The sequence below is a fragment of the Callorhinus ursinus genome, unplaced genomic scaffold (genome assembly GCF_003265705.2).
Source record: "Callorhinus ursinus isolate GAN/ISIS: 27379988/994484 unplaced genomic scaffold, GSC_fseal_2.0 scaffold85, whole genome shotgun sequence".
Lineage (NCBI taxonomy): Eukaryota > Metazoa > Chordata > Mammalia > Carnivora > Otariidae > Callorhinus > Callorhinus ursinus.
Genome location: NW_027397147.1, coordinates 2,016,500 through 2,044,137, shown reverse-complemented (window position 1 = coordinate 2,044,137; position 27,638 = coordinate 2,016,500). Strand labels below are relative to the sequence as shown.

Genomic DNA, 27,638 nt, shown 5'->3' with positions numbered 1-27,638 from the left:
GCCTTGGTGTAGATCAAGTCCAGGTTTTACCTGGATTTCATCAGCCTTTCCATGAAACTCTTTTCATGTTCCAGAATCCAATCCCGGATACCTTGATACATTTAGGCATCATATCTTGTTAGTCTTCTTTGGTCTTTGACAGTTTCTCAGTCTTTGATTTTCCTGACTTGGCATTTTCAAAGAGGACTGGTCAGTGATTTTGTAGAATGCCCCTAAATTTGGGTTTATATGAAGTGTTTCCTTATGATTCGACCAGAGTTATGGGTTTTGGTAAAGAATACCATAGAGGTGAAGTGCCTTCTTCATCACATTGTATATACTGGGGTTTGATGTTTAATTTTATATGTCTACTTGACAGGGTCATGGGGCACCCAAATATTTGATCAAACATTATTCTGGGTGTTTTTGATGAAAGTAACATTTAAATTGTTAGCCTGAGTAAAGCAGATTGCTCTCCCCAATTTAGGTGGGCCTCATCCAATTGGTTGAAGGCCTGAATAGAACAAAAATGTTAACCCTCCCTCAGTTAAGAAGGAATTCTTCCTGCTATATTGAATGAGCTGGGACATGGGGTTTTTTGTGTTTTGTTTTGTTTTCCTGCCTTTGGACTTAAACTGAAGCATTGGCTTTTCCTGCTGGCCTTTGGCCTAGAAGTAGACCATTGGTTCTATTAGGTTTGCAGCTTGATGACTGCAAATCTTGGGAATTGTCAACCTCCATAATGATGTGAGACAATTCTTTGTAATATATCTCTCTTTCTGTCCTTTTTCCCCTCTGAATCTCTGCCCACCCCATCTCTGGTTCTCCCTCTCTCTATATATGTATGTATATACACACACGTGTCTTATTAGTTCTGTTTCTCTGGAGAACCCTGGTTGTGACAAGGGGTTACTTAATATCAACCTGACTTATCCCTGGGTGATGTTAACTTGATCACTTGGTTAAGTTAGTGGCTGCTAGTTCCCTCCACTGCCAAGTTACTCTTTTTCCCTTTCCACACCTCATTCTTTGGAAGTGAGTCACTAAGTCCACATTCAACTTCATATCACTGTAGCAAGAGGATAATCAGTGTTGCTATAAATAGAGGACAACTGTAAAAATGAATAGAGGAAAACAAAACAATGTAATTAAAGTCTATCTAGATACTTTTTTGGTTATCCCATTGTAAGTAACAAATTACCCAACAAGGGAAGGCGTTAAAACAATACAATAATTTATTTTACCCATGAGTCTAGGCAGGGCTTGGCAGGGAAGGCTTGTCCCTGCTGTAGGGACATCACTGGGTGGATTGACCCACTTCCAGGATAGCTCACTCACACAGCTGGCAAGTTGGTGCTGGTTGCCAGCCGGAGCTTTGCCAGGGCCTGGGGCTCAGGGCTTTGGGCCTGGTTCTATGTGGGCCTCTCAGCGTGGCCTGGGCTCCCTCACAGCATGGGTCCCAAGGGGGAACATCCTAAGAGAGAGTGAGAGAGACAATTGAAAGGCACATCGTGTTTTATGATCTGGCCTCGGAAGTCACATAGTGTCACTTCTGCGGAATTCTGCTAACCAGGATAGCCATGAAAGCCCACCAAGTTTCCAAGGGGAGGGGGCATAGACTCTACCTCTCACTGGGGAGTGGCAAGGTTCTCAAAGAGCATGTGGGATGTAAGCTACAAAGTATCCCAATAGTGTTGCCTGCTGAAGGCTCTGAACTAGCCTGCTCCATTGGTGTTTAAGAAGAGAGAGAAAGAAAGATATTAGCAGGGGGCACCTGGGTGGCTCTGTCAGTTAAGCATCTGCCTTCGGCTTAGGTCATGATCCTGGGGTTCTGGGATCGAGCCTCGTGTTGGGCTCTCTGCTCAGCGGGGAGCCTGCTTCTCCCTCTGCCTGCCACTCATCCTGCTTGTACTCTCTCTCTCTGTGTCAAATAAATAAATAAAAATCTTTAAAAAAAAGGAAGATATTAGCAAGTGTTGGAGCAATGTACAAAACATTCTAGCCCCATGTTGAGACAGTTTCTTTTAAAAGGAAATGAATGGAAAGGACATATTTTTCTTATCATGTATTTCTGAGTCTGTAGAGCTACTTTGAACTTGAGCCTCTTTGACATCCAAACCTTTTCATGTCCCTGCATCTTTACACATGTGGTTCTCTCTTCTTCAGATTCCCTTACTCCCTTCTCTGCCTAGAAAACTCATTTTCACTCTTCCAAACCCAGCTCGTTCTCTGAGGCAACAACAACATCCTGTTTATTCTAGCCCTTATTTATCCCTTGCGTTATAATTTCTCTGAGACCTGTTTGGCTTCCCACATTCACTCACTATAATTTGAATTCCTAAAGCATAGGAACCACATGTTATTTGTAGTTAGAAATTTCTGCCCATTTTACCTCTTCTTGCCACACCCCAACCCCACACTATATTTCCTACCTGGGCAACTCCTATTCAACCTTAAAAACCCAGATTGACTAATACTTTCTAAATGAAGTGCTTGCTACCTCCCCCCAACCGAATTATTAACTTCATCTTCTGTAATCTCTCAGGATCTCATTTGTATCTCTAGGACAATGTCTGGGTGTTACAGTGCAATTCTATAGATGGTACACCAGTCTTTCAGGGCTGGATATGAGTTAAATCATCCTTGTCATAGACCAGTTCCCCAGCACCAGACCCTGAGATGACAATTCACATGAAACGATTTATTCAGGAAGAGCTCTTAGAAGAAACTCCTGAGAAGGGAGGGGAGCAGGTCACAGAAAAGGAAGAAGTCAAGCAAGGATGGGATGACGGGCAAGGTCTCAGAAAGAGTATCTTTAGCCTAACCCTGCAGGGAGCTCTGGAATGTTACACCTCACAGTTTGTCCTGATTGGAGGCAGGGAAGCTGGCTTCCGTACTCCGGCACCCAGCTGTCATTGGCTAAGGGCCACCCCAGAAAACAAACCCTAGGTGCTTCCAGCTTTCTGTGTGAGCAGACACGGCCGTGGCAATAGCCCAAAAGCAGGCGCCAAAAGACAGTCGCATTTGTAGCAAAGTACACAGCTGGGGACGGGGCCACAGAAAAGGCAAAAGGATCCCACAGGATCTGGGTAGGGCCCCAAGAGTGTCAGCTACAATCCTGTATCTTAGTGAATGCCCTTGAAAAGAAGAAATGACTAGCAAACAGGGAAGGCCATCACACCAATGACAACAGAGCCACAGATTGAAGAATAGATTTAACTTGCATCCATGGCCCTGAGCTAAAAATGAAAATAAAACCTGAAGAGAATTCTTTGTAAGATCTCGCTAGCAAACTGGAAAACATGGGTGATTTTCTAACGAGATAAAAATGGCTGAAATTAATTCAAGAGGAGAAAGAAAATTTAGACAGACCAGTATTAATGGGTGAAATTAATGGATGAAAAGTATTTCAAAGAACTGCCTGCTCCACCTGATCTAGAGAGTAAACTGGGTGAATTTTATAACCTTTGAAAACACATCATTTAAATTGTTCCAGACCTAAAGAAAATAGGGAAGCTTCACAGTTGTTTCTAAAAAGCTGGCAAAACTGAACCCTGACAAGAATACTGAGCACACATACAGCCTGCAAGCTGGCTTTCTTATAAAAATAGATGTGACATTCTCTATGAAACTGTTAGCAAGTAGACAAAGAGATACACTTGATGCTATCAACTTGGTGTACCAGGTGGATAGGTTACAATGGACATCTGTCATTTCGGGCTGCCCGGCATGCCGCGGTCCTCCTTTCAGAGGGAATCTCAAGATCGATGGGAAGCAGCTCCATCTCCCATGATGGAGGCTGGAGGGAGATACGGCCCTGTCCTACATTCCAGCAGCTTGTGACCAGAACTAGGATCTAAGCCCAACAAATGGGTGCTTCCACTTTGGGCTTAGGATCTTGAAGGTGGGACAGCAAAAGCTCGGGGACAATCAAGAAATTATTCAAGATTATTCAGAGTGGCTATGGCAGAACCAAGAGTCCAACAGTGTGGGCTGCCACTGTCAAATGGTGGTGCTGGTCTTGGTGGTTGTGGTATGTCCAGCTTCACCGATGGTGCCATCTTAAGTAGAATTTTCTGGAGCAGGTCCCTGGCAGTGTACATTCTTCTTTGATTTCCCAAGTCTGGTTCTGAAGCTTTTCTGACAGTTCTGTGAGTTGCTCTATATCCACCCTTCCAATAAGCTCCTTTTCTGCTTAAGTTAGCTATAAGTAGTTTATGTTGTTTGTTCTCCAAAACCCATGATGGGTATACAGGTCAAACGTAAAAAGAAATAAAAATGAAAATAAAGTCAAAATTAAAAAAAAGCATATGCTCATCACTGTTCATGCCCAGAGGGGCATTTGATAAAATTCAAGATCCATTTCTGATAATAACCCTTTCTGAAAGAGGAATAAATGGATACCACTTTAATGCAATAAATAATATATATCTCAAACCAAAAGCAAGCATCATGCTTAATGGTGAGGCACTGGAATCATTGCTGTGAATGTCAGGAACAATGCAGGCTTTCCCACTCTCATTAATATTACTTAATAGAATTCTGGATGGGCAATTAGACAAGAAAAAAATAATGGTGAGGTACAAATATTATAAAGGAAGAGGCCAAATTATTAACTCATGCATACTAGGAGTTCCTGAAAAACCCAAGAGCATCAACAGCAAATTATAAGAAAGAGCTAAAGTATATCAAGGTGGCTGGTAACAAAAACAATTTTGTCCTAGAGACAAGCAACAGAAAATACAATGGCATAAAAATATCCCATTCAGGATAGCAACAGGGAGTAATAAATTCATTAATGTTACACAGACCTATGGAAGGAAACTGTAGTATTTTGAAAGACATTAAAAATCCTCGTGTAGGGGCGCCTGGGTGACTCAGTCGGTTAAGTGTTTGCTTTCGGCTTAGGTCATGATTCCAGGGTCCTGGGATTGAGTCCCAGGTCCAGGCTTCCTGCTTGGTGGGGAGTCTGCTTCTTTGTTTCCCTCTGCCCCTTCCCCTACTTGTGTGCGTGCTCTCTCTCTCTCTCTCAAATAAATAAGTAAAACCTTAAAGAAAAAACCCTTCTGTAATTTTTAAAAGAAATACTTTATTCCCAGATAAGAAGGTAAATATTGTGATGATGTCAATTTTCCCTAAATTAACCTATATGAATTAATCCCCTCTAAGGATTAAATTCATCTGAGAGAAAAAGGAAACAGCCAATCAAATACTAAGGGGTATTGTCCTACAAAACATTGCAATATATTCTAAACCTGTATTATCAGGGAATACAGAGACACATCAAAGAGATAGAACAGAATGTTTAAGCACTCCAAATGTATGTGGCGTTTAATATGTGATAAAAAGTGACATTATAAAGCAGTGGGAAAAAGTTAGATGACTTTCTTTTTAAATGGCCCTGAGACAGCTGGCTAGCCATGTAAGGTGGGTAAAAGGCAAGATCCCTACCTCATTTCTCACCCGAAAATAAATTCCAGATGGAGCCAACATTAAAAGTAAGGCAAAAGAAAAAAAAATAGGAACTATAATAGAACTAAATGAAAACAGAGTGAGTACTCTTATGATTTCGGAGTGGGGAAAGGCTGTTTTCTTAATCATGTTTATACAAAAAGATCAGAAACCTTTATGAAAAAATACTAATCAACCTGACCATATAAAATAACTACAATTTCCTATTTAATATCAAAACCTTATAAATATGGTGAAAGAATAAATGGTATAGACCAAGGAATAATACAATTCACATACAAAGTGCTTTTATTAGCAGGCATTATAAAAAGAACACATCAAAGAAAAAATGGGCAAATGATGTGGGCAGGTAAATCACACCAGTAAAAATACAAATTGCTAAAAAAAAAGGCATTACTTGTCATTTTCTTGCTTGCAAACAACAGAAACTGACATGGGTTAATTTCAGCAGTAAAGGAATTTATAGGAAGCCTATCAGACTGGCTCCCACAATAAACAGAGCCAGAGAAACAGGCTTGGGCAGAGACCCAGGGAGGCAGACACCAGTAAGAACTTGCCACTCAAGCAGCCAGCTGGACCCTCTCTGCCATTATCGCTGGCCCTGCCACCACTTCATCTCTGCTGAATATAGAGCCACTAGATTCACTAATTCGCTGTGTTGTCTCCAACTAACCTTGCATCAATACTTCCCAAGCCAAGGCCCAGGTGGGAGCATCTGATTGCCCTTGCTTAGGTCACCTTCCTGGGCTCTGGCATCCTGGGGTTGGGAGGAAAATACCTGCTCCCCAGCTCCTGCCCATTTTTCACTGTGGGAGCTTGAGCTGTCCTGTGTAATTCAGGATCCTTTCCAAATAGGAAGTCTGTTTAGATGCTATATAGCTAAAGAAACAGCACACGTTGTTCAACTTCATTCCTACAAATGCAAGCCCATAACATGACATCTTCTGTTCATTGAATTTGCCAGTGTAAAAAAGCCTGAAAAACTTGACACTGTCTTGGGATTAGAAAATGTGTGCCCACCCCCGCTTTCACTGTTGGCAGGATAAAGCCTTTCTGGAGGTCAGCTTGACAACAGGTGTCAAAATATGAAATGTGCATAACCTTTAATCCGAGGGGTCAGTTTAAGGAGATAGTCGCAGGGATGAACCAAGTTTGGATTGCGATGATTATTCATCGCATTGCTCCTTCTAATTTGTGTTTCCGTGGAGCAGGGAGGGTAAAGGGTGGGTACAAAGAGGGATGATGGAAGATTTACTACGGAATGTTGTTTGGGGTGGATCTTAAAAAAAGGACATCTAGGTGCTCCAATTAGGAATTCTTTTCCAACCCTGTTCTGGCCAAGCTGGGGTAGGTTGGCTTTGGGGCTCCATGGGGACCGATAAATGTGGAATGGTGGGAGGGCCCAGATTGGGAAGGGGGTCATGTGTCTCACTAAGGAGGTCCCATGCTGTTTAGATACATTGCTGCCAAATAATCACTATGCTATAATGATGGCTACCTTACTAGGTATCCAATAATGAATAAGATGAGCCCCTGCTGGATTGAAGCCTACACTTAAGGGCAGGTGAGTTTGTAAGCTGACTTCTACTATGGTAACGTTAGCATCATGACTGAGAGGTGCCAAGAAGGGACAAAGAGAGGTTAGCTAAGTGAAGAGGCTCGAGGAAAGGTGTTTGGCACAGAGGAAACCGCTTGAACAAAGGCCCACATGTCTAGATCAAATTGCCTGAGGGCGCGGAGGGAAGACCAAGACTTTTCATAGTGCCAGGGGCTGGAGGGCAACTCTAGTGCGAGATCAGAGAGGACTGTATTTTAGTGGACTCAGTGGAAACCACCCTCAGGATTACAGCTAAACTACACTACTACATTTTGGATTTCAGCTACATGCTAGTGGGAAAAGGTAGAAGTGGAAATCGGGTGAGGGGAGGGGGCAATGTTCAATGGGGGTGAGCCTGAGCCCCTGTCTGGTGGTGCTAAGCTAAGGAAGTCAGATCTGGTAATGGGCTCAGCCCTAATTTCTTTGAAGCACACGATGAACTGGGATTCCATGGGCCTCTCTTCGACTGGAAGGAGGGCCTGGGCATTGGGTCACATTCAGGCTAAGGCTCTAGTATAAAGAGAAGCAGCATGGTAAACTTCCCCTGGTCTTCGACTTTCAGTTTAATAAATTTAAAAAAGTAGGATTTGTTAGCATCTGCTGTGTGCCAGCCATGTAAGACAGTAAAAGGAAAGAATGATGTTCTGGAAAGCAGTCAGCAGGACAGTCAGGAGGACAAGTCCTGTTGGTAGATAAGACCAAAGATTATTTACAGCAGCTAGGACAAAACCTGATCTTGACCAAATCAGGATCTCTCTTGGGTTAAATACCTAGCCCTAATTAAAGTGGCTCAGTGTCTTAGTTTGGGTTGTCCTTAGACCAGAGCCTGAGACAACGACCTGGGTGCTGGTAGTACATTCGGGAGGTGATTCCGGAAACAGGAGTGAGGGAGTAGTGTAGGAAGAGGGAGACAGGGAATTAGAGAAATCTAGAAAAGGGTGCGTTATTGAACTGGTTGTGGAGGGCAAATGGGCCTGCATTCCTCTGGGGACTCTCTGAAGAACCCCATTATGTACACCTTAGAGTTGTCTCTCCAAAGGATGAGAGGCCTGGGAGTTTATCCAGTGGCTGGTATTTCCCACTGGTTGAAGGTTGCCCCTGTTGGGGGAGAAGGAGTTGTTAATTCAAACTCCCCTCTGAGGAGAATTCTTTGGCTTTGGAGAAAACCCTCAGGCAGAAAAGCAAAAGGGGTAAAAAGCAGGCATTTGAAGTGGGGAACAGTCACAACGCAGTGGCTTACACAGTTTATAATGGTGCCCGTAATTGGAGATGGGCTCTGGGCATAAAACGTGGGGAGTGAAAAGATTTTGCTATGTTCAATTTCATTCTAAAGCCGTTTATTCATTAACCAAACATTTATTAGAAACATGGTCAATGCTGGGCATCTATGGTCAGCAAAACAGATCTAGTCTCTGTCTTAAGAGCTGGTAGTCTTTTGCAGATTTTGAACAAGCAGGATGGTGCTATGAACATCTAGGTCCAAAATGGAGAAGTGCTAGAAAAAAAAAATGAAGCAGCTTGGGAAAACTAATTGAGGGCTAACTTCTAAGTCCATTTGACATTTAGGGAGACCACAGCCCCAAGACCCTTCCCACCACCTAAAAACAGGCAAGCAAGCAAGCAAACTTTTAACATAATGCCTGGGTGTTGTGATAAAAGTGTTGTCAAAGTGCTTGAAATTCCATTAAGAGCTATTCTTTTCTTTTGTCCTTCCCTCACCCATGATTTTCATATTTGAAAAAAACTCAAATATGTCTGCCAAGGTTGAGGGCCATTGCATTCACACTAAAGTATGAATGATCAGATTGCTTTCTTCCCGGTGTCTAGATGAGCTCAAGATGAAGTGAAGAATGGATATTTTGACTAAGAGGTGGGAATGTAGGTGATTTGGAGGCTAGTGCAGAGCACCCTGGGTGGGGGGTGGTCACCATAAAGGCCATGTTTACTTGGGGTGGAAGGCTCCGGCAAAAACCATTTACTCTGAAATGTGGTGTAAGGTGGGGTTTATGTTTTAAAAAGGCGAAGGGCTCTCCCTTCCCTGATTTCTCCCTTATGCAGTAACCAGAACTCAGGCTAAAGGTCAGCAAAGGACAATCTACAGAGAGGAGGTCACAAACCAGTTGATTTTGAGCGCAAAGGAGCCCAAAGATGTACTTTTTTTTCCCTGCACTATTTCTTTTTTAGTTGAACCAACATTTAAAAACAGGATTCCCAACTTCTCTTTAAAAAGTCAGATGATCTGAGCCCTCATTTTTACATGGGAACAATTGGATCAGCTGAGTGACAGCCATCCCCTTTAGAAAGATGTTGATTTGCAGTTTGCCGTGGTCCCCACCATTCCTTATATTCTCCCCAACAGTCATGTCACTTGAAGTATTAATTGGTCAATATGATGATTGAAACACCATGATTCTTTATTCACTGATATGACCTATCTTGGTCCCTGTGATATTTGTGGGTCTGTGACCTTTCGTTTAGAGGTCAAGTCTTGGGGCTTTGAACAAAACTTGGTTTTGAAATGGATACATTGTACCAATCTCAAAGGCACTGAACTGAAAATTAAGGGAAATATTGCAAGCTTAGCACAATGCTTGAAACATAGCAGCTATTAACAGCATCTGCCAGTGGGAAATGCAAGAGGGCAGGCAAAAACCGTGCTTATTTCATATTTTGTCATATTCCCAGAGCCTAGCAGTGCCTGGCATACAGGAGTAACTATTTGTTGAATGAATGAATGATGGTAGAGCTCAGCGGAGATTTAAAGGTAGGCTTGCAAAGGAAGGTGATTCTGATTATACCGTTTCACTGCAAGCCCAAGGGGCCACCTGGAAGACAAGCCTGCCAGGACGTGCCAGACTCTGTGATGGCGTTCCGGTATGCACGCAGGCAGTCGGGTCCCTCGGGAGCCTGGCAGGGCTGGCTCGCTCAGGACTGGTCAGTGCCATGTCTTTTACTTCTCCCACGGTCTGGTAAGGGGCGGTATCCTGATCTCCGCACTTTCCCAAGGCCTCCGCCTTCAAATCAGAAGACCGAGACCCACGCCTGGGGTCCATGCCGGGGCACGAGCCCAGCGGTGCCCACCGCGCCAGGACCGTGCCCACACCAGACATGGCCTCTCTCGGACTTCAGAAAGCGGGACCGCCCCGGAGCCGCGAGTCATCTGGTCTGGCTGGAGGGGCACCTCCATTCCCACAGTCAACATGGCAGCCGCCACGGCTTCAGCGCCGGGCGGGCGGCGCCGAGAGGCGCGTCACGTGAGCGGCCCAGCTGGGCGGATCGCGCGCGCGCCCGCCCGCCCCGCCGGCCGCCGCTCGGTCGCTAGCTCGCTCGGCGGCGCTCTGAGGTGTGTGGAGCGTCGAGCTCCCCAGCTCCGTGAGGCGCTGCGCTGCGCGGCGGGATGCGGCGGCGGCCGTGGCGGGGCCGCGGGCCGGGCGGGCGGGCTCGGTGATGAGCGTCGGCGGCCGCCGCCATGTCCAAGGTAACGGCGCCGGGGCCCGGGCCGCCGCCAGTGGCGGCGGCGGGCGGGAAGGAGAAGCGCTCCTTCAGCAAGCGGCTGTTCCGGAGCGGCCGCGCGAGCGGCGGCGGCGGCGCTGGGGGCCCCGGGGGGCCCGGGCCGGCCGCGCCCGCCTCGCCCTCGTCGGCGCGCTCGGTGGGCAGCTTCATGAGCCGCGTTCTCAAGACGCTGTCCACGCTCTCGCACCTTAGCTCCGAGGGCGCGGCCCCGGACCGCGGCGGCCTCCGCAGCTGCTTCCCACCCGGGCCGGCCGCCGCGCCCACGCCGCCGCCGCCGTGCCCGCCGCCCCCCGCCTCGCCCGCGCCGCCCGCCTCCGCTGCCGAACCGGTGCCCGGGGTGGCGGGGCTCCGGAACCACGGCAACACGTGCTTCATGAACGCCACGCTGCAGTGTCTCAGCAACACCGAGCTCTTCGCCGAGTACTTGGCACTCGGCCAGTACCGGGCGGGGCGACCCGAGCCCTCGCCCGACCCCGAGCAGCCTGTGGGCCGCGGCACGCAGGGCCAGGGCGAGGTCACCGAGCAGCTGGCGCACCTGGTGCGGGCTCTCTGGACCCTGGAGTACACCCCGCAACACAGCCGCGACTTCAAGGTGAGCCCCGCCGCGTCCCCACCCCAGGAGGGGGCCCTGCACCCCGCGTCCGTCCCTGGGGCACCGTCTCCCAAAGTCTTCCATTCCTCCTTTCCTGGCGGCGCGGCCGGCTGGCTAACCAGCGCCCGGATCTAAAGAGGTGTGGGCCCCGAGTCTAGGACCGATGCCACTGATTGTAAGGGAGACGCACCCATTCATCCATCGTGTGTTCATTAAGGGCTTACTACGTGCCTGGCCCTGTGATGGGCCCTGGAGGGCTATGGCAATGAACAAGACCGGCTGCCTTCATGGAACTTATATTCTTGGGGGTGGGAGTGTTGAGCCTGGCTTCAAATCCTCGTTCTGCCACTTACTAGCAGTGTGACCTCGGGCAAGTGACTGAACCTCTGTGACAGTTTTCTCATCTAGTACCTACGTCATAGGTGGTTGTGAGCAGCAAACAGGTTGATATGTTAGGTTGAACCCAATGAGGTCACCCATTTTTGATCGTTTTTGACTTACAGGTTGGCACTTTTAAAGCATTCAACCTGGTATGTAAATCGCTTCCGTCGTACATAGTCCCATGTGTATTTGCTGCGTTATTGTTTTTATTATTAAAGATTTCAGTAAAGTAAGAAGGTAGTATCAGTGGTTCCAGGAAAGTAAAATCTGGTGATGTGATTGATGTGTTGGCAGGCTACTTTAAATGGGGGAGGGGGCAGGGTTAGGGTGACCTCTTGGAAGAGGTGACATTTGAACTGAGACTTGAGTAACCCGGGAGAACCAGCCTTGAGGAGGTCAGGGGGGAATTGCTTCCCAGGTGTAAGGAAAGAGTGAAAGCGCGAGAGCCTAGTGCGCTTGAACAGTGTAGCTCTGGGATCCGCAAACTCTTTCTGTAAAGGGCCATATAGTAAATGGTCAAGATGCAAAATTGAGGCTACTATGTAGGTACTTACATAACAAGAGAAAACAAATTTCCACAAATTTCTCATTGACTAAGATAAAAACATGAGTACAGTACTTTGTAATAAGGGTCTACTAATGAGAGGAATGGGTTTCTTTTTTTTGGAAGGGATAACATTGGAGTTAGAGTTCAAAATTAGTGTTCCCTGTCATCAAATTGATTACAAATATTTATCTCTACAAACCGTTCTTATGCTCACAGGCCATAACAAAAACAGGCAGTGGGCTAGATAAGGCTGTTGGGTTCTTGTTTGCTGTCTGCTGGTGCCATTGGAGCTCAGATGAGCGCCGCGTGGTGGGCTGGGCCAGATTGTGTAGGGCCATTTAGGCTGCACTAGGGAAATGGGCTCTTATTCTGAGCAAAAAAGAGGGAAGATGATTTGAAATTGTATGAGGGATACTTTGGGGTGGGACATGGATATGGTGTTAAATAGAATGAAATCACATGGTAGAAAGTTAATTCCTTTTCCATTCTGTCTGTCCTGAGTATGCCCAAGAACAGGTCTTAGCTTGGTGGTCGCCTGACTTTAACACCTCATGCTCACACCCCCACCTTTCTTTTTCTTTTTTTAACAGAACAAGCTTTAAGTTTAGAGGCCTCGGCAGGTAACAGTAGCTAGGATTTAATAAGGTTGTGTTTTCATTGTCTTTGTGTTTACATTTGTCTTCTGTTTGTGGCAAATGATACTGGCTTTCCATTGGTGTTGTAAAGTTTCTTTTAAAATTTATTTAAGTAAAAATAAATGATTTTAGTAAAATGCAAAATGATACTCTGAGGATTCAGCACTTGGTAGAGGACCCACCTTGCTGAGGAATAGTACTGCCCAAGTGCACCCGTCCCCTTTTAATACATTTTATTTATATTTATTAATGTTCTGTTTTTCTAAAAAAAAAAAGTGATTGCTGTTTGATCTTGGAAATTTGAATAGAAATACTGGATTGGGATAGGGACTGGAAAAAAATGAGATCCATGTCAGAGATCTCAAAATAAGAAAGTAGGAGAGAATGGCAACCAACCAGCTGCTGTTAAGTCTTTTTCCTTCTCTTTTTTTCTCTTTGCTTATAGTTGCCTATCAGTAGCCACAGCAATTGCAAACTTTTCAAGGTCAGAGCCCAGTGTTTTAAGTTTGGTTTTCTACTCTTTCCAAAATGTAAAAATCAATTTCTACAGCATTTTTGTACGTGAACATTTCCATTGCATTTTAAAAGGTTTTTTTTTTTTAATCCATTAACAAGCTGTGAACAGAAATGGGTCAATGATTCTAGAAATGCAGAGGCTGATTTATAAGCATGCTTTGGCAAAGTTGAACAGATTCTTCGAGGTCTTATTTTAAAACATATAATCTTCTAGGGGAGCCTGGGTGGCTTAGTCGTTAGGTCATGATCATGATCCCAGGGTCCTGGGATCGAGCCCCGCATCAGGCTCCCTGCTCTGTGGGAAGTCTGCTTCTCTCCCACTCCCCCCTGCTTGTGTTCCCTCTCTCGCTGTGTCTCTCTCTGTCAAATAAATAAATAAAATCTTAAAAAAATAAAATAAAACATATAACCTTCTGAACCTTTAGTAGATTTCGCATTGCATTCATTCATTCATTCATTCACTTCCCATTTATTGAGGGTTTACTCCATCAGTTAGTAATGCATTCAGCGCAAGAAAGAGGAAGCCCTAATGATGATTGTATTAAGCAATAAAGATGTTGAATCGGCTTAAACAGTAAGTCTGGAGGTACACGTTCTAATGTGGTACAGTGGCTTGAAGGGCCCACAGGGACTCAGACCATTTCTGTGTTTCCGCTCTGTTGTTCTTAGCTATTTTGTCCCTATTACGTCTTGGCTTTTTATCCTTAATGTTTGTCAAGGCAGGAAGTCACTGGGAAAATAAAAGTTCTTCCAGAAGCGTCCCCTCAGCAGGCTTCTGCTGACTTCTCATTGACTTACAACCATGTCACTTGGCCACCTCTGGCTGCCATGGAGGCTGGAAGGTAGATGTTTGGGTTTCCCTTCCTAAAGGAGGGATTTGCCTCAGAGGCAACCTGCCAGTGTGTGAGGCACTTTGATTTTGGGAAGACACTGTACCTGCCTGTGAAGAACTGAGTCCAGTGAGACCTGGTACGTTCCCCAAGACATCACTTCTTTTTTTTTTTAAGATTTTATTTATTTATTTGACAGAGAGAGGCACAGCGAGAGAAGGAACATAAGCAGGGGGAGTGGGAGAGGGAGAAGCAGGCCTCCCGTGGAGCAGGAGCCCGATGCGGGGCTCGATCCCAGGACCCCGGGATCATGACCTGAGCCATAGGCAGACGCCTAACGACTGAGCCACCCAGGCGCCCCCCCCCCTTTTTTAAGATTTTATTTATTTATATGACAGAGAGAGAGAGAGCGAGAGCCGGAACACAAGCAGGGGGAGTGGGAGAGGGAGAAGCAGCCTTCCGGCCGATGTGGGACTCGATCCCAGGGAGCCCAATGTGGGACTCCATCCCAGGACCCTGGGATCATGACCTGAGCCGAAGGCAGACGCTTAACGACTGAGCCACCCAGGCGCCCAAGACATCACTTCTTACAGTTCAGTGTGCACATATTCACGTGGGCATCTTGTTACCGAGCTGTTTTGGATTTGGTGGAGCTGGGGTGGAGTCTGAGATTCTGCATTTTTATCAAGCTCCCAGGTGATGCTGATGCTGTAGGTCCAGGGAACACTTGTTCTAGGGAACAAGTAAAGCATCACAGCGCAGTGGTCTGCAGGATGAATAGAAATTAGCCAGGCAGAGAAGGGGTGGAGATGGCATGAAAGGGCATGTGGTTTTGGGGGAACAGTGAGACGTTTGGTGGCTGGTTACACCGTGGAGAATAATGGGGGTGCAGAAAATTTGGAAGAAGTGTGTTGTAAGTGGATTGTGAATGCCTTTGTAGGCTGTGTTGGTTTGGACATTATCCTATGGAAGCTGAGAATCCAGGGCTGATTCTTAAGCAGGAGAGTGACAGGATCAGATTTCTTCTTCTTCCTCCTCTTTTTTTTTTTTTTTTTTTCTTTTTGCCCCTGAATTAGGTTAAGTCTGGTGGCACTCTGGAGGATTACTTTTTTCCCCCAAAATGTTTTATTACAGCCAAATTTGATGGGTATTATTTTGAGCATAAAGAAAGTTGAGTTCAACACCAAGAAGGTGGATGTGAGGCATACCTGTTACCACGGCCCCTTGCCTGTTTGTGGCAATGTTGATGTTTGATGCAGATACTCTTTCCTTGAGCTCTCAGAATCCTGCTCAATTCTGGGCTCCACGCAGCCACTACCAGTTGACTGGAGTTGGCAGAGAAGATAAAACCAATTTGCCATCTCGAGAGTTTGCCTTGAGGTCTCAAAAAGCACTTAGTGTGTTTTTGAGTGTGCTTTTATTGTCTTAAAACTTCCTTAAGTTACTAATGATTTTCTTTGTACGTTTTCTGATTAGAATTCTTTCTTGATTTCTAACCACATTGATTTATGTGAGCTTTAGGAACTTGGCAGGTAAACGGATTTTTGATTTTGGATGAGCTAGTTAGTTGGTTGTTAGGGTAGGACTTTCATTTCCCAGAATGAAATGGATTGACTGGCCTAACCTTGGTATGCTTTGAGAAATTTCTCTAGCTGTCACTTCTCTTTTTAAGCAGGTATTTTTCTCCTCTTTGAGCAGGGTTCTCAACTAGGGCTCTTCTGCCTGGTTCCCCAACCCCTTCATTCCTGGTACATTTGGCCTGTCTGGAGACATACTTGGTTGACACAACTGGGGTGGGGGTGCTACGGGGCTCTGCTCCCCTCAGTGAGGGGTTATCCAGCCCAAAATGTCAGTAAGGCTAAGATTGAGAAACATTCTGTTGGAGGAATGTTTTGAGCCTCCTTAGGGCGTTTTTCTTACCAACCCAGCCTTTAGAAGGTTGCCTTGTTACTTTTTCTCCTCTGTGTGTATGTGTTTGCAGCAGCACTAGGGTAAAATTTGGACTTCACTGGCAGATCCTTGGATCACTGTCTTAGTAAAAATGCCTTTTAGAGAAAATAAATCATTCTGAAACCCAAATACTCAATACGCTGTTTTTAGAGGAAATGAGCTTATTGTCTCACTAGTAGGATATTAGCATGCACACTTCCAGGTTCATATAGATGCTGATTTCTAGTGATTAGTGCCCCTTTGCAGTCAGTAAAAAGATGGATGGTCATCTCAAGTAACAAAGATACGTTTTATAGCAGCAGTTTTCAAACTGTGCTCCCAAAGAACAACTAGAACAGAGTGATCTACTGATAAAAGAACTGTGGGGAGTCCTTCCAAATTTGCAGTAAAACAAAAAATAATTGATGAATAGAAATTTCTCTTCTATATTTTTCCCTTTGAACTGTGGTGCCCGGTGGTGTTTATTTATTGGTGAGAGTTCTCAGGTTACAAAGGGAATAAATGTTAAAATGAGTAGGGGCAGACAAGCTAGCAATCAGGGTTATACTGGCTCTGTTTCACACCTAACTTTTTCACAGACTCATGTTAGAGGCTCCGATTTTATGCTGCAGACCTATGGTCTAAGTTTCCCTGGTTTGTGAGAAGATGTTTAGGATATTGGTATGTCACAGTGGTTCCCAGGGAGTACTCAGACCTCAGGGTACCCCCTGAATTTATTTGAAATGTAGAAAAATTAGCTTTGTAGCTGAGTATAGAATAGAAAGTATGTCTCTCCCTGGTCAGTTCCCTTGCCTGTCAAATGCTGTCACTTTTGTTTCAGTGAAGCTCCACATCTCTGAAGGAGAGAGGAGGTAACAGAGTCATCAAATTTTAGACTTAGAAGGAGATGTGGGGGAGATGTGAGCAGCCTCACCTCTTTCTGGATGGGGGAACTGAGGTTCACCTGCTGGCTAGAGATCAGGGGAGCAGAACCAGAGTTCTTTTTTATTATTATTATTTTTTATATTTGAGAGAGAGAGAGTGAGCACACGTGTGCATGAGCAGGGGGAGGGGCAGAGGGAGAAGCAGGGAGCCTGACGTGGGACTCAGTCCCAGCACCCTGGGATCGTGACCAAAGGCAGGCACCTAACTGACTGAGCCACCCAGGTGCCCAGAACCAGAGTTCTGACTTCACTCTGTCACCCCTACATTGCTGAGGCACACACTGAGTCCTGCGCCTGTAGTTGCCTTATCTTTACAACCTCTGAAATGACAGTTCTCAACATAAAACATAAAGAGGTAGGGGGGCTGTGTTGAAATAGGTAGTGTTTTTTTCCTCTAAGACTGTGGTGCTGAATCTTTGTGAAAATAAGATCAGCTGCAGCCAACTTTATGTATTTGCCGTTGCTTCTCAGACTTAGGCGCTTTTGGAAGTCTTTCTTAAAAATAATCCTTTCAGACCACTTAAATTCATGTATAAACGTGTATACATCTTTTACATCGATGGGCGCATGCTCCACATATAGTTCTGTAACTTGTTTCCCCTCTCCCTCTTCCCCGTGGATAGCATGACTTACTTTGTTTTTTTGTTGATACATCTAAACCCACCTCATCCTTTTTTTTTTTAATTTTTTAAAAAGATTTTATTTATATTTATTTGACACAGAGAGAGAGAGACAGTGAGAGAGGGAACACAAGCAGGGGGAGCAGGAGAGGGAGAAGCAGGCTTCCCGCTGATTAGGGAGCCCGATGCGGGGCTTGATCCCAGGACCCCGGGATCCATGACCTGAGCCGAAGGCAGATGCTTAACTACTGAGTCACCCAGGTGCCCCCCACCTCATTCTTTTTAACAGTTGTATAGTCCAAGGAAGGGTGTTTAGGTTGTATAAAGTTTTTAATCATGATAGCCAATCCTTCAACATATATCAAGTCTCCTTTTCTAAAGACTGAGTCTTAGAAGTGGCATTGCTGAGTCAAAGGGAAGGTGCGTTTAAAATGTGGCTACACCTCGCCATATTGCCCAGCAAAGAGTTGTAGAGGACAGGACTCTCTGACCCATCCATGGTGCATGCTAGGGCCCTACCCCCCTGACATGTGCCTCCTCCTATTAGTGACTGCCCTTGTTCGTCATTTTTTAAACTTAAAGTTATTTTCTTTCACAGGGTCAGTTTTTGTCGGGGACTATCCTGGCATATTAGGATGTTTAGTGATGTCCCTGTCCTCAACCCACTATATGTTGGTAGTACGCCTCTCCCTACCCTGGTCATGACAATCAAAAATGTCTCCAGACATTGCCAAATATCCCCTGGGGGGCAAAATTGCCCCAGTTGAGAACCACTGATTTGGAGAGAAGGGGAAATAAATGCAGATGAATGAGCTGAGAGAGGGCAGATTGTGAGTGGCCTTGAAAGTCTGTCACAATAGTTTAGCCTTGAGGCTGCAGTCAGTAGTATTTCAATATAGGCTTGAGCTGTGCAGACAAATTTGATGAAAGGGATGTTTTTGAAAAATTGTTGTGATGGTGAGCACAAAAGAATCAGATGAAGGAGAAAGTAAATGCAAGAGGGCAGTCATAGGTATGAACAGAGGAAAAGGAGGAGGAAAGAGTGAGTCCAAGGGACATTTTGGAGGACATCATCATGTTATTAGGGAAAGTCCAAGGGATGGCGTAGTAAACACCAAGGTTTCAGACCTGAGGGATGGAGAATATAATGGGGATTATCTGACAGAAATGGAGCAGTTGGAAAGGGGAAGTGGTTTGGGAAGCACAAGGGGCAGAAAAGATCGTGCATTTAAATTGAACACATGGGGTCCGGGGTCATGAGATATTTAAGAAAGGGAGTCTTGATAGACAGGAGGAACTATGGTGCGGTCTACGACTAGCTGTGTAGACTTGAATTCAGCTGCATATTATGTGAGCTATCTCACATAATTGTATTTTTATCACTGGACAACTTTAAGCAGTCTTGGGTGGTATTTTAAGGGAGTCACACACCCTGTCATGGATTGCAGTGGATTCAATATATTTATTTCCTTTTCCGTGTCTTTTGTTCCTTTCCTCTGACCTTTGAGCATATACAGAATATCTATTTGAAGGAGAGTTGACGGTGTTTGGCAGCTTTATGGGTGTGTGAAGAGTGAATAAGAAGGAGGAAAGGAGCATAACTTGGAGGTATTGAAACAGGGTGACTTGGGATGGCACTGTTCAAGATTGGAAGCACAGAATGGAAAACGGTTCTGGAGGTGGGTGGGAAGTTCAGTTTCAGACAGGCCATGTAGTGTTTGAACATAAGAGTACTAGGAAACTTTTTTTTAAGTAACTTGTTGAATGTCTGTCATATATCAGGTATTGTGCAAAGTGAATCATTTGAGTTTTTGGTGACCCATGTAGAAAGCAGCTGCTCTTGGAATTCTAAGTCAAGATACAGATGTAATAATACAGGTGCTTGTCCTGACTTACAGATGCTTATCCTGAACTAGTTGTTTTTTGTCTTCCTTTGTGTGGCTTAAAGCTTTTAGTTTGACTCTGCCTCTTTTGTTATTAGAGTGTGGTTTGATGGATTTTTCCTGTCCCCGTCTATACACTTGTCACAATGAGGGGCTACTAAATAGGGCAGTGTTCACTGTTTGTGTAGTTCTCCACAGCTGTTTCCTATAGTAAAGACTCTGCAAAACAATGACCTCATGGTTTCCACAAAAAAACCTTTTATGTATAATAGTGGAAAAGAAATCACTGAAAGCCGAGTGATTTAAAGTTCTGTCCTCTGTAGTTTTTTCCCTCAAAAATATTCTTGTTTGCTTTGCTAATTAATCGTTTGTTGGCTGTTCCTCAAATGACCTTTTATGTTTAACAAACAACATTTTTGCAGTGGAGCACAACGATATATCTTGTCTTTCATCTGACTGTGATCTTTCTCCATTTAGAAATCATTGTTTGATGCCATGGACTGTGGCAGTTCCTAGAGGAATTGGCCAGTCACTGAACATCTGTTGCTTCTTCCCTCCGGTTGTTGAGCTTGGATGGTAGCAAACAATGTGTCCACAAACAAACAGTTCACATGTTGGAAGATTTCATGGGACTGGTCAGGAAATGCCTTTGTTGCTTCTACTGTAAGGAATCTCTGTAAGCACATCACCAGCTCAGTAAATTCTTTTAATTTAATTCTTGGTATTCTAACCTATCTTCCTTTCTTCCTTCCTTCCTTCCTTCCTTCCTTCCTTCCTTCCTTCCTAAGTTTGTTTATTTATTTATTTATAAACTCTACACCCAACGTGGGGCTCAAACTGAGGTCAAGAGTCATGTGCTCTTCTAACTGAGCCAGCCAGGTGCCCTTGGTATTTTAATCTTTAATTATTTTTTTATAAAATAAAGATTTTATTTATTTGTCAGAGAGCGCGCACGCACAAGCAGGGGGAGCAGCAAGGAGAGGGAGAAGCAGGCTTCCTGCACAAGCAGGGGGAGCAGCAGGCTTCCCGCTGAGCAGGGAGCCCAATGCAGGACTCCATCCCAGGGCCCTGAGATCATGACCTGAGCTGAAGGCAGATGCTTAACCAACTGAGCCACCCAGGCATCCCAGTATTATAATCTTTAAAAGCAAGGCAGAGCTCTCTGATTTTTAGAGATTTAAGAAACAATAATCATAATAATGAAAATACCATTTATTTGTGTGGAGCCGAATCATTTACAAAGTCCATTTGATTCTTGAACAACACTGGTTTGAACTGTGTGGGTCCACCTATATGCGAAATAAAAAAAAATACACACATATACATATGTATATATATATATATATATATATATATGAAACTTTTCTGGAGATTTGTGGCAATTAAAAGAAACTTGCGAATGAACTGCGTAGCCTAGAAATATCAAAAAAATTAAGTGGAAGTTAGGTATGTCATGAATGCATAAAATAGATGTAGATAAAATCTATCAAAACTTAAGCACACACAGACTGTACATGGCAAAATTTACAGTCAAATGTAAAAAGTTTAGAGATGCAGTATTAAATCATAGCTGCATAAAATTCACTGTAGTACATGCTGTACTACTGTGGGGTTTTCGTGGCCACCTCCCGTTGCTCTTGTGGTGAGCTTGACTGTTGTGAGCCTCCGCTTATAATGCCGAGTGACGCTGATCATCTCTGTGTGAGCAGTTAGTCTGTCCAGTAAGTTGTATATTGCAATAAAAAGTGATCACTTGTGGTTGTCACTATTAGTAGTTAAGTTTTTGGGGAGTCCGAAGTTACACACAGATTTTCGACTTTTTAGAGGTCAGTGCCTCTAACTTCCACATTGTTCAAGGATCAACTGTACATTCATAAAAATTTTTTCATTAAATTTTCACTACAGCCCTCTGAAAGAGGCATTATTATCCCATTTTTGATATTAGGATATTGAGTTTGGTGCTAGTAAGTAGCAGAGCCTTACATGGTTTTTTATGAGGATTAAATAAGAAGATATAAATAAAAGTTTAGTATAGAAACTTATACTTAGTAACTATTCAATAAATAGCAGGTGGTGAAAATGAAGGCAGTCATTCTAAGTCTGTGGCCCCCAAGTATCCTTCCCCATTTCTAAACTCTGTCTCTTCCAATGGACAGTTTTTATTGCTGCCAGATTAATCTTAAAGTTTACCTGTGATTACATTATTTCTGTTCTTTTTTTTTTTTAAAGATTTTATTTATTTATTTATTTGAGAAAGCGAGAATGAGAGAGAGAGAGCACATGAGAGGGGGGAGGGTCAGAGGGAGAAGCAGACTCCCCGCTGAGCAGGGAGCCCGATGCGGGACTCGGTCCCAGGACTCCAGGATCATGACCTGAGCCAAAGGCAGTTGCCGAACCAACTGAGCCACCCAGGCGCCCTCATTATTTCTGTTCTTAAAAATTGCTTTTACTTTTTCTTTTATATACAACGTACAGTATAAATTTCTAGCTTGGCATTTAAGCTTTCCCAGGAAAATGGAGTAAAAAGCATACATAAAACCGGCCCTGTTAAAATTTAGACTCAGTAGACATAAAACTACTGTTAATTTGCTCTAAATGTTTCTAAATGTCTGCTCTCAATTTCTGTACTTGCCTGGTCATGGACTGGTGACAAAAAGTTCACAGATGGACACCTGTCCAGGGATCACATTTTGAAGAGCACTGCTGTAGTGCTTCCCAGAGTCTGAGTTTGCCTGTTGTATTCCTGTAGTTTCAGTTGAAATGTTCTGTTCCCATATTTCATGTAAAATGATAGATTTAGAGACTTAATGAGATTCAGGGTTGAAATGGTTTTTTTTTTTCTTTTTTTTAAATTCCCCCTTTGTTTTTTTGGTAGTCTTGTAAACTTTCATCAGGAAGCCTATAATGTCTGGTTGTGTGTCTTACTACGTTAATAGACATTGATGATTATTCCTTGATCCATTAGTTCATTGAGGCTTGAAAATGGTGATGTTATAACTTTAACATTCTTTTTTTTTTAAGATTTTATTTATTTATTTTGACAGAAAGAGACAGCAAGAGAGGGAACACAAGCAGGGGGTGTGGGAGAGGGAGAAGCAGGCTTCCCGCTGAGCAGAGAGCCCGATGTGGGGCTCGATCCTAGGACCTTGGGATCATGACCTGAGCTGAAGGCAGATGCTTAACGACTGAGCCATCCAGGCGCCCCTAACTTTAACATTCTTATTAGAACGTTTCTCTACAGACTCTTGCCCTTATCAATTATTTGGTTACCCCAAAGTAAATTTGGAGAAGAAAGGCAACATAAATGCTTGAGGTTTTTTTTCCCCTTTATTTTTGGTTTTCATAATAATTTTTTTTAGGGTTTTATTTATTTATTTGACGGGGCGGGGAGAGAGAGCGAGTGCACACAAGCAGGGGGGAGCGGGAGAGGGAGAAGCAGGCTCCCTGGGAGCCTGATGGAGGGCTTGATCTCAGGACCCTGAGATCTGAGGCAAAGGCAGACACTTAACGGACTGAGCTACCCAGGCACCCCTCAAAATAATTTCTTAATTTCAAAATATGGCTGGTGAGTTTTTGTTGTAACCATATGAACTCATGGATTTAAGTGTGTATCCAGTGTGTTTCAGTTAAAATTACTAACCTTATTGATGCTCAAATTGTCCCATTTTTGGCCAGTAGAAGAAGTTGGCTCCTAAGTCCTTTTGACATAAGTAGTCTGTGATGTCACACCAGAATCCCGGGAAGATATCCTAGGCTCATCTTGCATGTTTCCTGCCGGGATCTGGGATCATTCATTTCTTTAAGGAGCCCTGGTTGCCTTTTATTGGCAAATGGCACTAAGAGGTCACAGTCTGGGCACTAGGGGTGCACGTGATGTCTGTGTCTTCTAAGTAGACAGAGCTAGGAAGTATGTAACTTCTTTTAAAGAAATAATAAATCATGAATTCATATTGATAATTCCCATTCAGGATTTCGGGGTTTTTCTTTCACTCGTTGATCTTGCATCTATTTCTCCTTTCTCGAACTATGCTGAAAACCCTGTTCCCAGCACTGGTGTACATTCTCATTTGCATTATCCCACAGTGCACTCATAAGTTTCAGGACAATGATCCCAATACTACCACCAACATACAAGTATTTGAAAAATATTTAAGATTTCTTTTTTCTTTCTTTCTTTCTTTCTTTCTTTCTTTCTTTCTTTCTTTCTTTCTTTTTTTTTTTTTCTTTCTTTTCTTTTCTTTTCTTTTCTTTTCTTTTCTTTTCTTTTCTTTTCTTTCTCCCATAGGACATGGCCTACTAGGTCTGTAGAGTCAAATTACTATGTTTTAAAGTCATTTGGAATAGTTCTTAGTATGACTTTGTCACCAGCTGGATACTTAGTTAAATTCATTCGTTTCTTTTTGCTTTTGATTTTGAGTGATTGCTTCTTAAAATTTAATTTTGTTGCATAATTATGTAAAAAATAAAATACATGGCCCAAAGTCAAATATACTATATAAAATCTATTCAAATAAGTCTAGTTTGTCTTTGATCCTGACACCCTATTCTCTTTCTCCCTAAATTTTGATTTATTCTTTCATTGTTTTAATATAAGCAAATTAGTTTTGCTTGATGTGTATGTGTATATGTGTATGTATTGTGCGTGTATTCATATTTTTCTCTTATTTAGATCAATGGTAGCACATTGTACAGAAGTTTTTCCATCTTTTTCCTATAGCTGATGTATGAGTGCTTACCACATGCCCTGCACAGTGGATTATTTTATTTATTTCTTATAACATTGTAAAGTAGATACATAAATTATTATTTCCGTGAGGCATTTCTACAGACTTCTAATTCTGTGAATCTCTAAATTTCCCATAATAACTGGTCCTGTCCTTTGTATGCATGTTTATGAGTGAATGAATGGGCAGGGACCTAACTTCTGTATCTGCTTTACTTTGAGCAATGAGGGAGGCAGAGAAAGGCTTGTATTTAAATTGTAAGGAAGGAGATTCCACCTTTTATTTGAGGTCCAGAGCTCTCTATAGCTGGAGAAGAATTATAGAACTTTTCCTGACTAGAGGTGCTCCTGGTAATTTTAAAGATACATTAACTTGGAACATCCTGTAATCTTCCCATAAAGGAAGAATCCCTTTTTCATAGTATAGTGACAGCTTGGTAAATCTCCCTCATTTCAGAGCCTTTATGCCTTGAGAGTTAGAATAAACTAGAAATGCTAAAGAAAAGACAAACTCCTTTAAAAGCAGTAGCTCATGGGGAATAGCTACTAGTTAATGATATCAGGATTTTAATAGTGACAGGAAGGAAGGAAAGAGGAGAGTTGCCTCATTTCCCTGCAGGTGGGTGAGAGAGAGGAGCTTTGGTAGCTTGTTATCATCTATCCCGCAGGAGGAAGGGTTGGTTCGGTTGGAGACCTGTTGGTCGTTACCCTTTGAGGCTCTGTTGTGGTGCCAGGCAGCTGAGTAGGTTGGTGTAACTGCCCACACCCACTTCCTGGTGATACCAGATTCTGTCTCAGGCTTCAGGCTGTCAGCATCAGAGGTTTGTGCCAGGAGTAGGGTGAGGACAGCCGGGGGTGCAGGTCTGCTCCTTCCCTTTTGAAAATCAGAACCCATGAGTTTTGAATTTAGTGAGCTGGTCACTGAGCCTCAGTTTCTTTATTTTCCTTTTCATTGCCAATGAGATCAGCTTCACAGATCACAATGTTTGACAACCATTGGTTCCTTTAGTGATGGGAACATTTTAGCAGGAAAAACCAACCAGCCATCTCACACATCCACCAGCCCAGTCTGTAAGAGCAAGCCTGGGACATAGGAAAGGGACCTTGGTAGGAAGAAGATATGGAGAATCCTACAAAAGGCCACTGTAGTCAAGTGCTGAAGAGAAATGTGTTCTGCCTCAAAATTTTCTCTGGGTTTGGCCTTGCAACTCTAATTGTTTTGTAGCTCACCTTTGATGCATGTGTGCTCTAGGTTTTGACCCCTTGAATTATAGACTGTTTTTGAAGGGGTAGTATTTAAATCTCCAGTGTTATAGAGCTAGATGTCTCAACTGAGGCATCTGTCCCCTGGAGGGTACTTTTCAGGATGATATAGTCTGTGCCCTTGTGTTGTCATTTTATGATCTTTTCGAATAACACATTAACCCATTCATCTGGCCTTTGGGGGGAATAAGTGTTTTATATAAGTTATTTCCTAGATAATTATTTGTTCGAATATCAGGTCTTTAAATTTTTAACTTTATTATTTGATTGTTGACCTGATAGAGTATTTACACACTAACTTTCCTAGGAGAAAATCCTGGATATATTTCACTCTGTCCTTGGTGATTTTTAGACTCTAATAAGCATCATCTTTTACGTTCTTCTGTGCTGTGGAGGTTTCTTTGGGGCTACTGGGATTATAAGTCCTATGGGATATAACGATTGGTGCTAGATTGCTGTATTGTTTGAATTCTTATGTCTGCTTTTTTTGTAATACTCTCTTGCTTCCTACCATCTTTCTTCATGGTCCTTCCTTAGTTTTCTCTTGGTTTATTCAGTTTTGCTTTATCCTAGGGGCCTATACCTCCTGCTTCCTCATTCCTGTCTTTTGCAGTTTTTAATCTGCTTCTCGTTAAGCAACCAGATAAATACAGTCAGCTCCAAATAAGACTAAATAAACTGAGTTAGGGTGTAAGAGTCTGGCTAAATTAAGAAACTTTAGTGTTTTTCTTTTTTGAAGTCAACTAACTTTTTAAACTTTTTCAAATAAGATTTTACTTATGGGGCGCCTTGGTGGCTCAGTTGTTTAAGTATCTGCCTTCGGCTCAGGTCGTGATCCCAGGGTCCTGGGATCGAGCCCCGCAGCAGGCTCCCTGCTTAGCAGAGAGTCTGCTTCTCACTCTATGCCCCTTACCCCCTGCTCATGCTCTCTCTCTCTCTCAAATAAATAAAATCTTTTATAAGATTGAGAGAGAGAGAGAATGAGTGGGGGTGGAGAGACAAGCAGACTCCCCACTGAGCGAGGAGCCTGATGTGGGGCTCGATCCCAGGACCCTAAGATCATGACCTGAGCCGAAATCAGATGCTCAACTGACTGAACTACCCAGGCGCCTCTAATTTTTTTAACTTTTTAATGAAGTACGGCATACATACAGAAAAATGCATACATTGTTAGTGTACAGCTTGGTGAATTATCCTTAAGTGATAATGTTTCAACTAGATCAAGAAGTGGAACATCACCAGCACTCCAGAAGCTCCTTCGATGACCCTTCCCAAGTTCCACCTTCTCCCTCCTCCCCAAGGGAACCATTCTCTTGACCTCTAACACCTCTAACAGGCTTTGCCTGTTCATGAGTTTTATTGTGAGTGAAATAGTAAAGTATATATTCTTTTTAAATAAAAACACCTTATTGGGGCACCTGCCTGGCTCAGTCAGTAGAACATGGAAATCTTGATCTCAGCATCAGGAGTTCGAGCCCCATATTGGGCGTGGAGCCTACTTAAAATTAAAAAAAAAAAAATCAAACCAGCTTTACTGAGATATAACTTACATATATAATTCACCCATTTAAAGTGTACAATTCAGTGGTTTTTAGTATATTCACAGAATTGTGCAACCATAACCACAGTCAGTTGTAGAACATTTTTATTATCCCCCCAAAGAAACCCCATTGCTAATTGCAGTCACCCCTCACCCCCCAGCCTCCCAGCACTGGGTGTCTAACTGGGTGTCTAACTGGGTGTCTACTGACCTACTCTCTGTATCTGGGGATTTGCCTTTCGTATACATGGAATCCTGCAACATGTGTTTTTTTGCATCTGGCTTCTTTCACTCAGCATGTATTTTCAAGGTTCATCATTATACTTCATTCCTTTTTATAGTTGAAAAATACTCCATTACATGAATATACCACGTTTTGTTTATCCATTCACCCATTAATGAATATTTGGGTTGTTTCTACTTTTTGGCTGTTACGAATAATGCTGCTCTGAACATTCATGCACACATTTTTGTGTGGACATACGTGTTCATTTTTTTGGTATATGCCTAGGAGTGGAATTGCTGGGTCATATTGTGACTCCATGTCTAACTTTTTGAGCAATTGCCCAACTGTTTTGCACAGTAGCTGCACCATTTTATATTCCCATCAGCAATGCATGAAGATTCCAGTTTCTTTTTTTTTTTTAATGTTTTATTTATTTATTCATGAGAGT

General features: G+C 43.4%; 1 protein-coding gene across 12 annotated transcripts in view; it reads left to right on the top strand.

Moving 5' to 3' along the window:
* The first annotated feature begins 10,438 nt into the window (after nt 1-10,438).
* USP31 (ubiquitin specific peptidase 31) overlaps nt 10,439-27,638 on the top strand; it is a 252,683-nt gene continuing 235,483 nt past the window's right edge. For 11 of the 12 annotated variants that reach the window (XR_012376776.1, XR_012376773.1, XR_012376777.1 and 8 more), the window contains exon 1: nt 10,439-11,153. Coding sequence is in view for 2 of the 12 variants with exons in the window: in XM_073887946.1 (XP_073744047.1) it covers nt 10,518-11,153 (636 nt within the window). In the remaining 10 variants the exon portion in view is untranslated. The remainder of the gene's footprint in view (nt 11,154-27,638) is intronic. The other variant, XR_012376781.1, reaches the window with a different exon arrangement.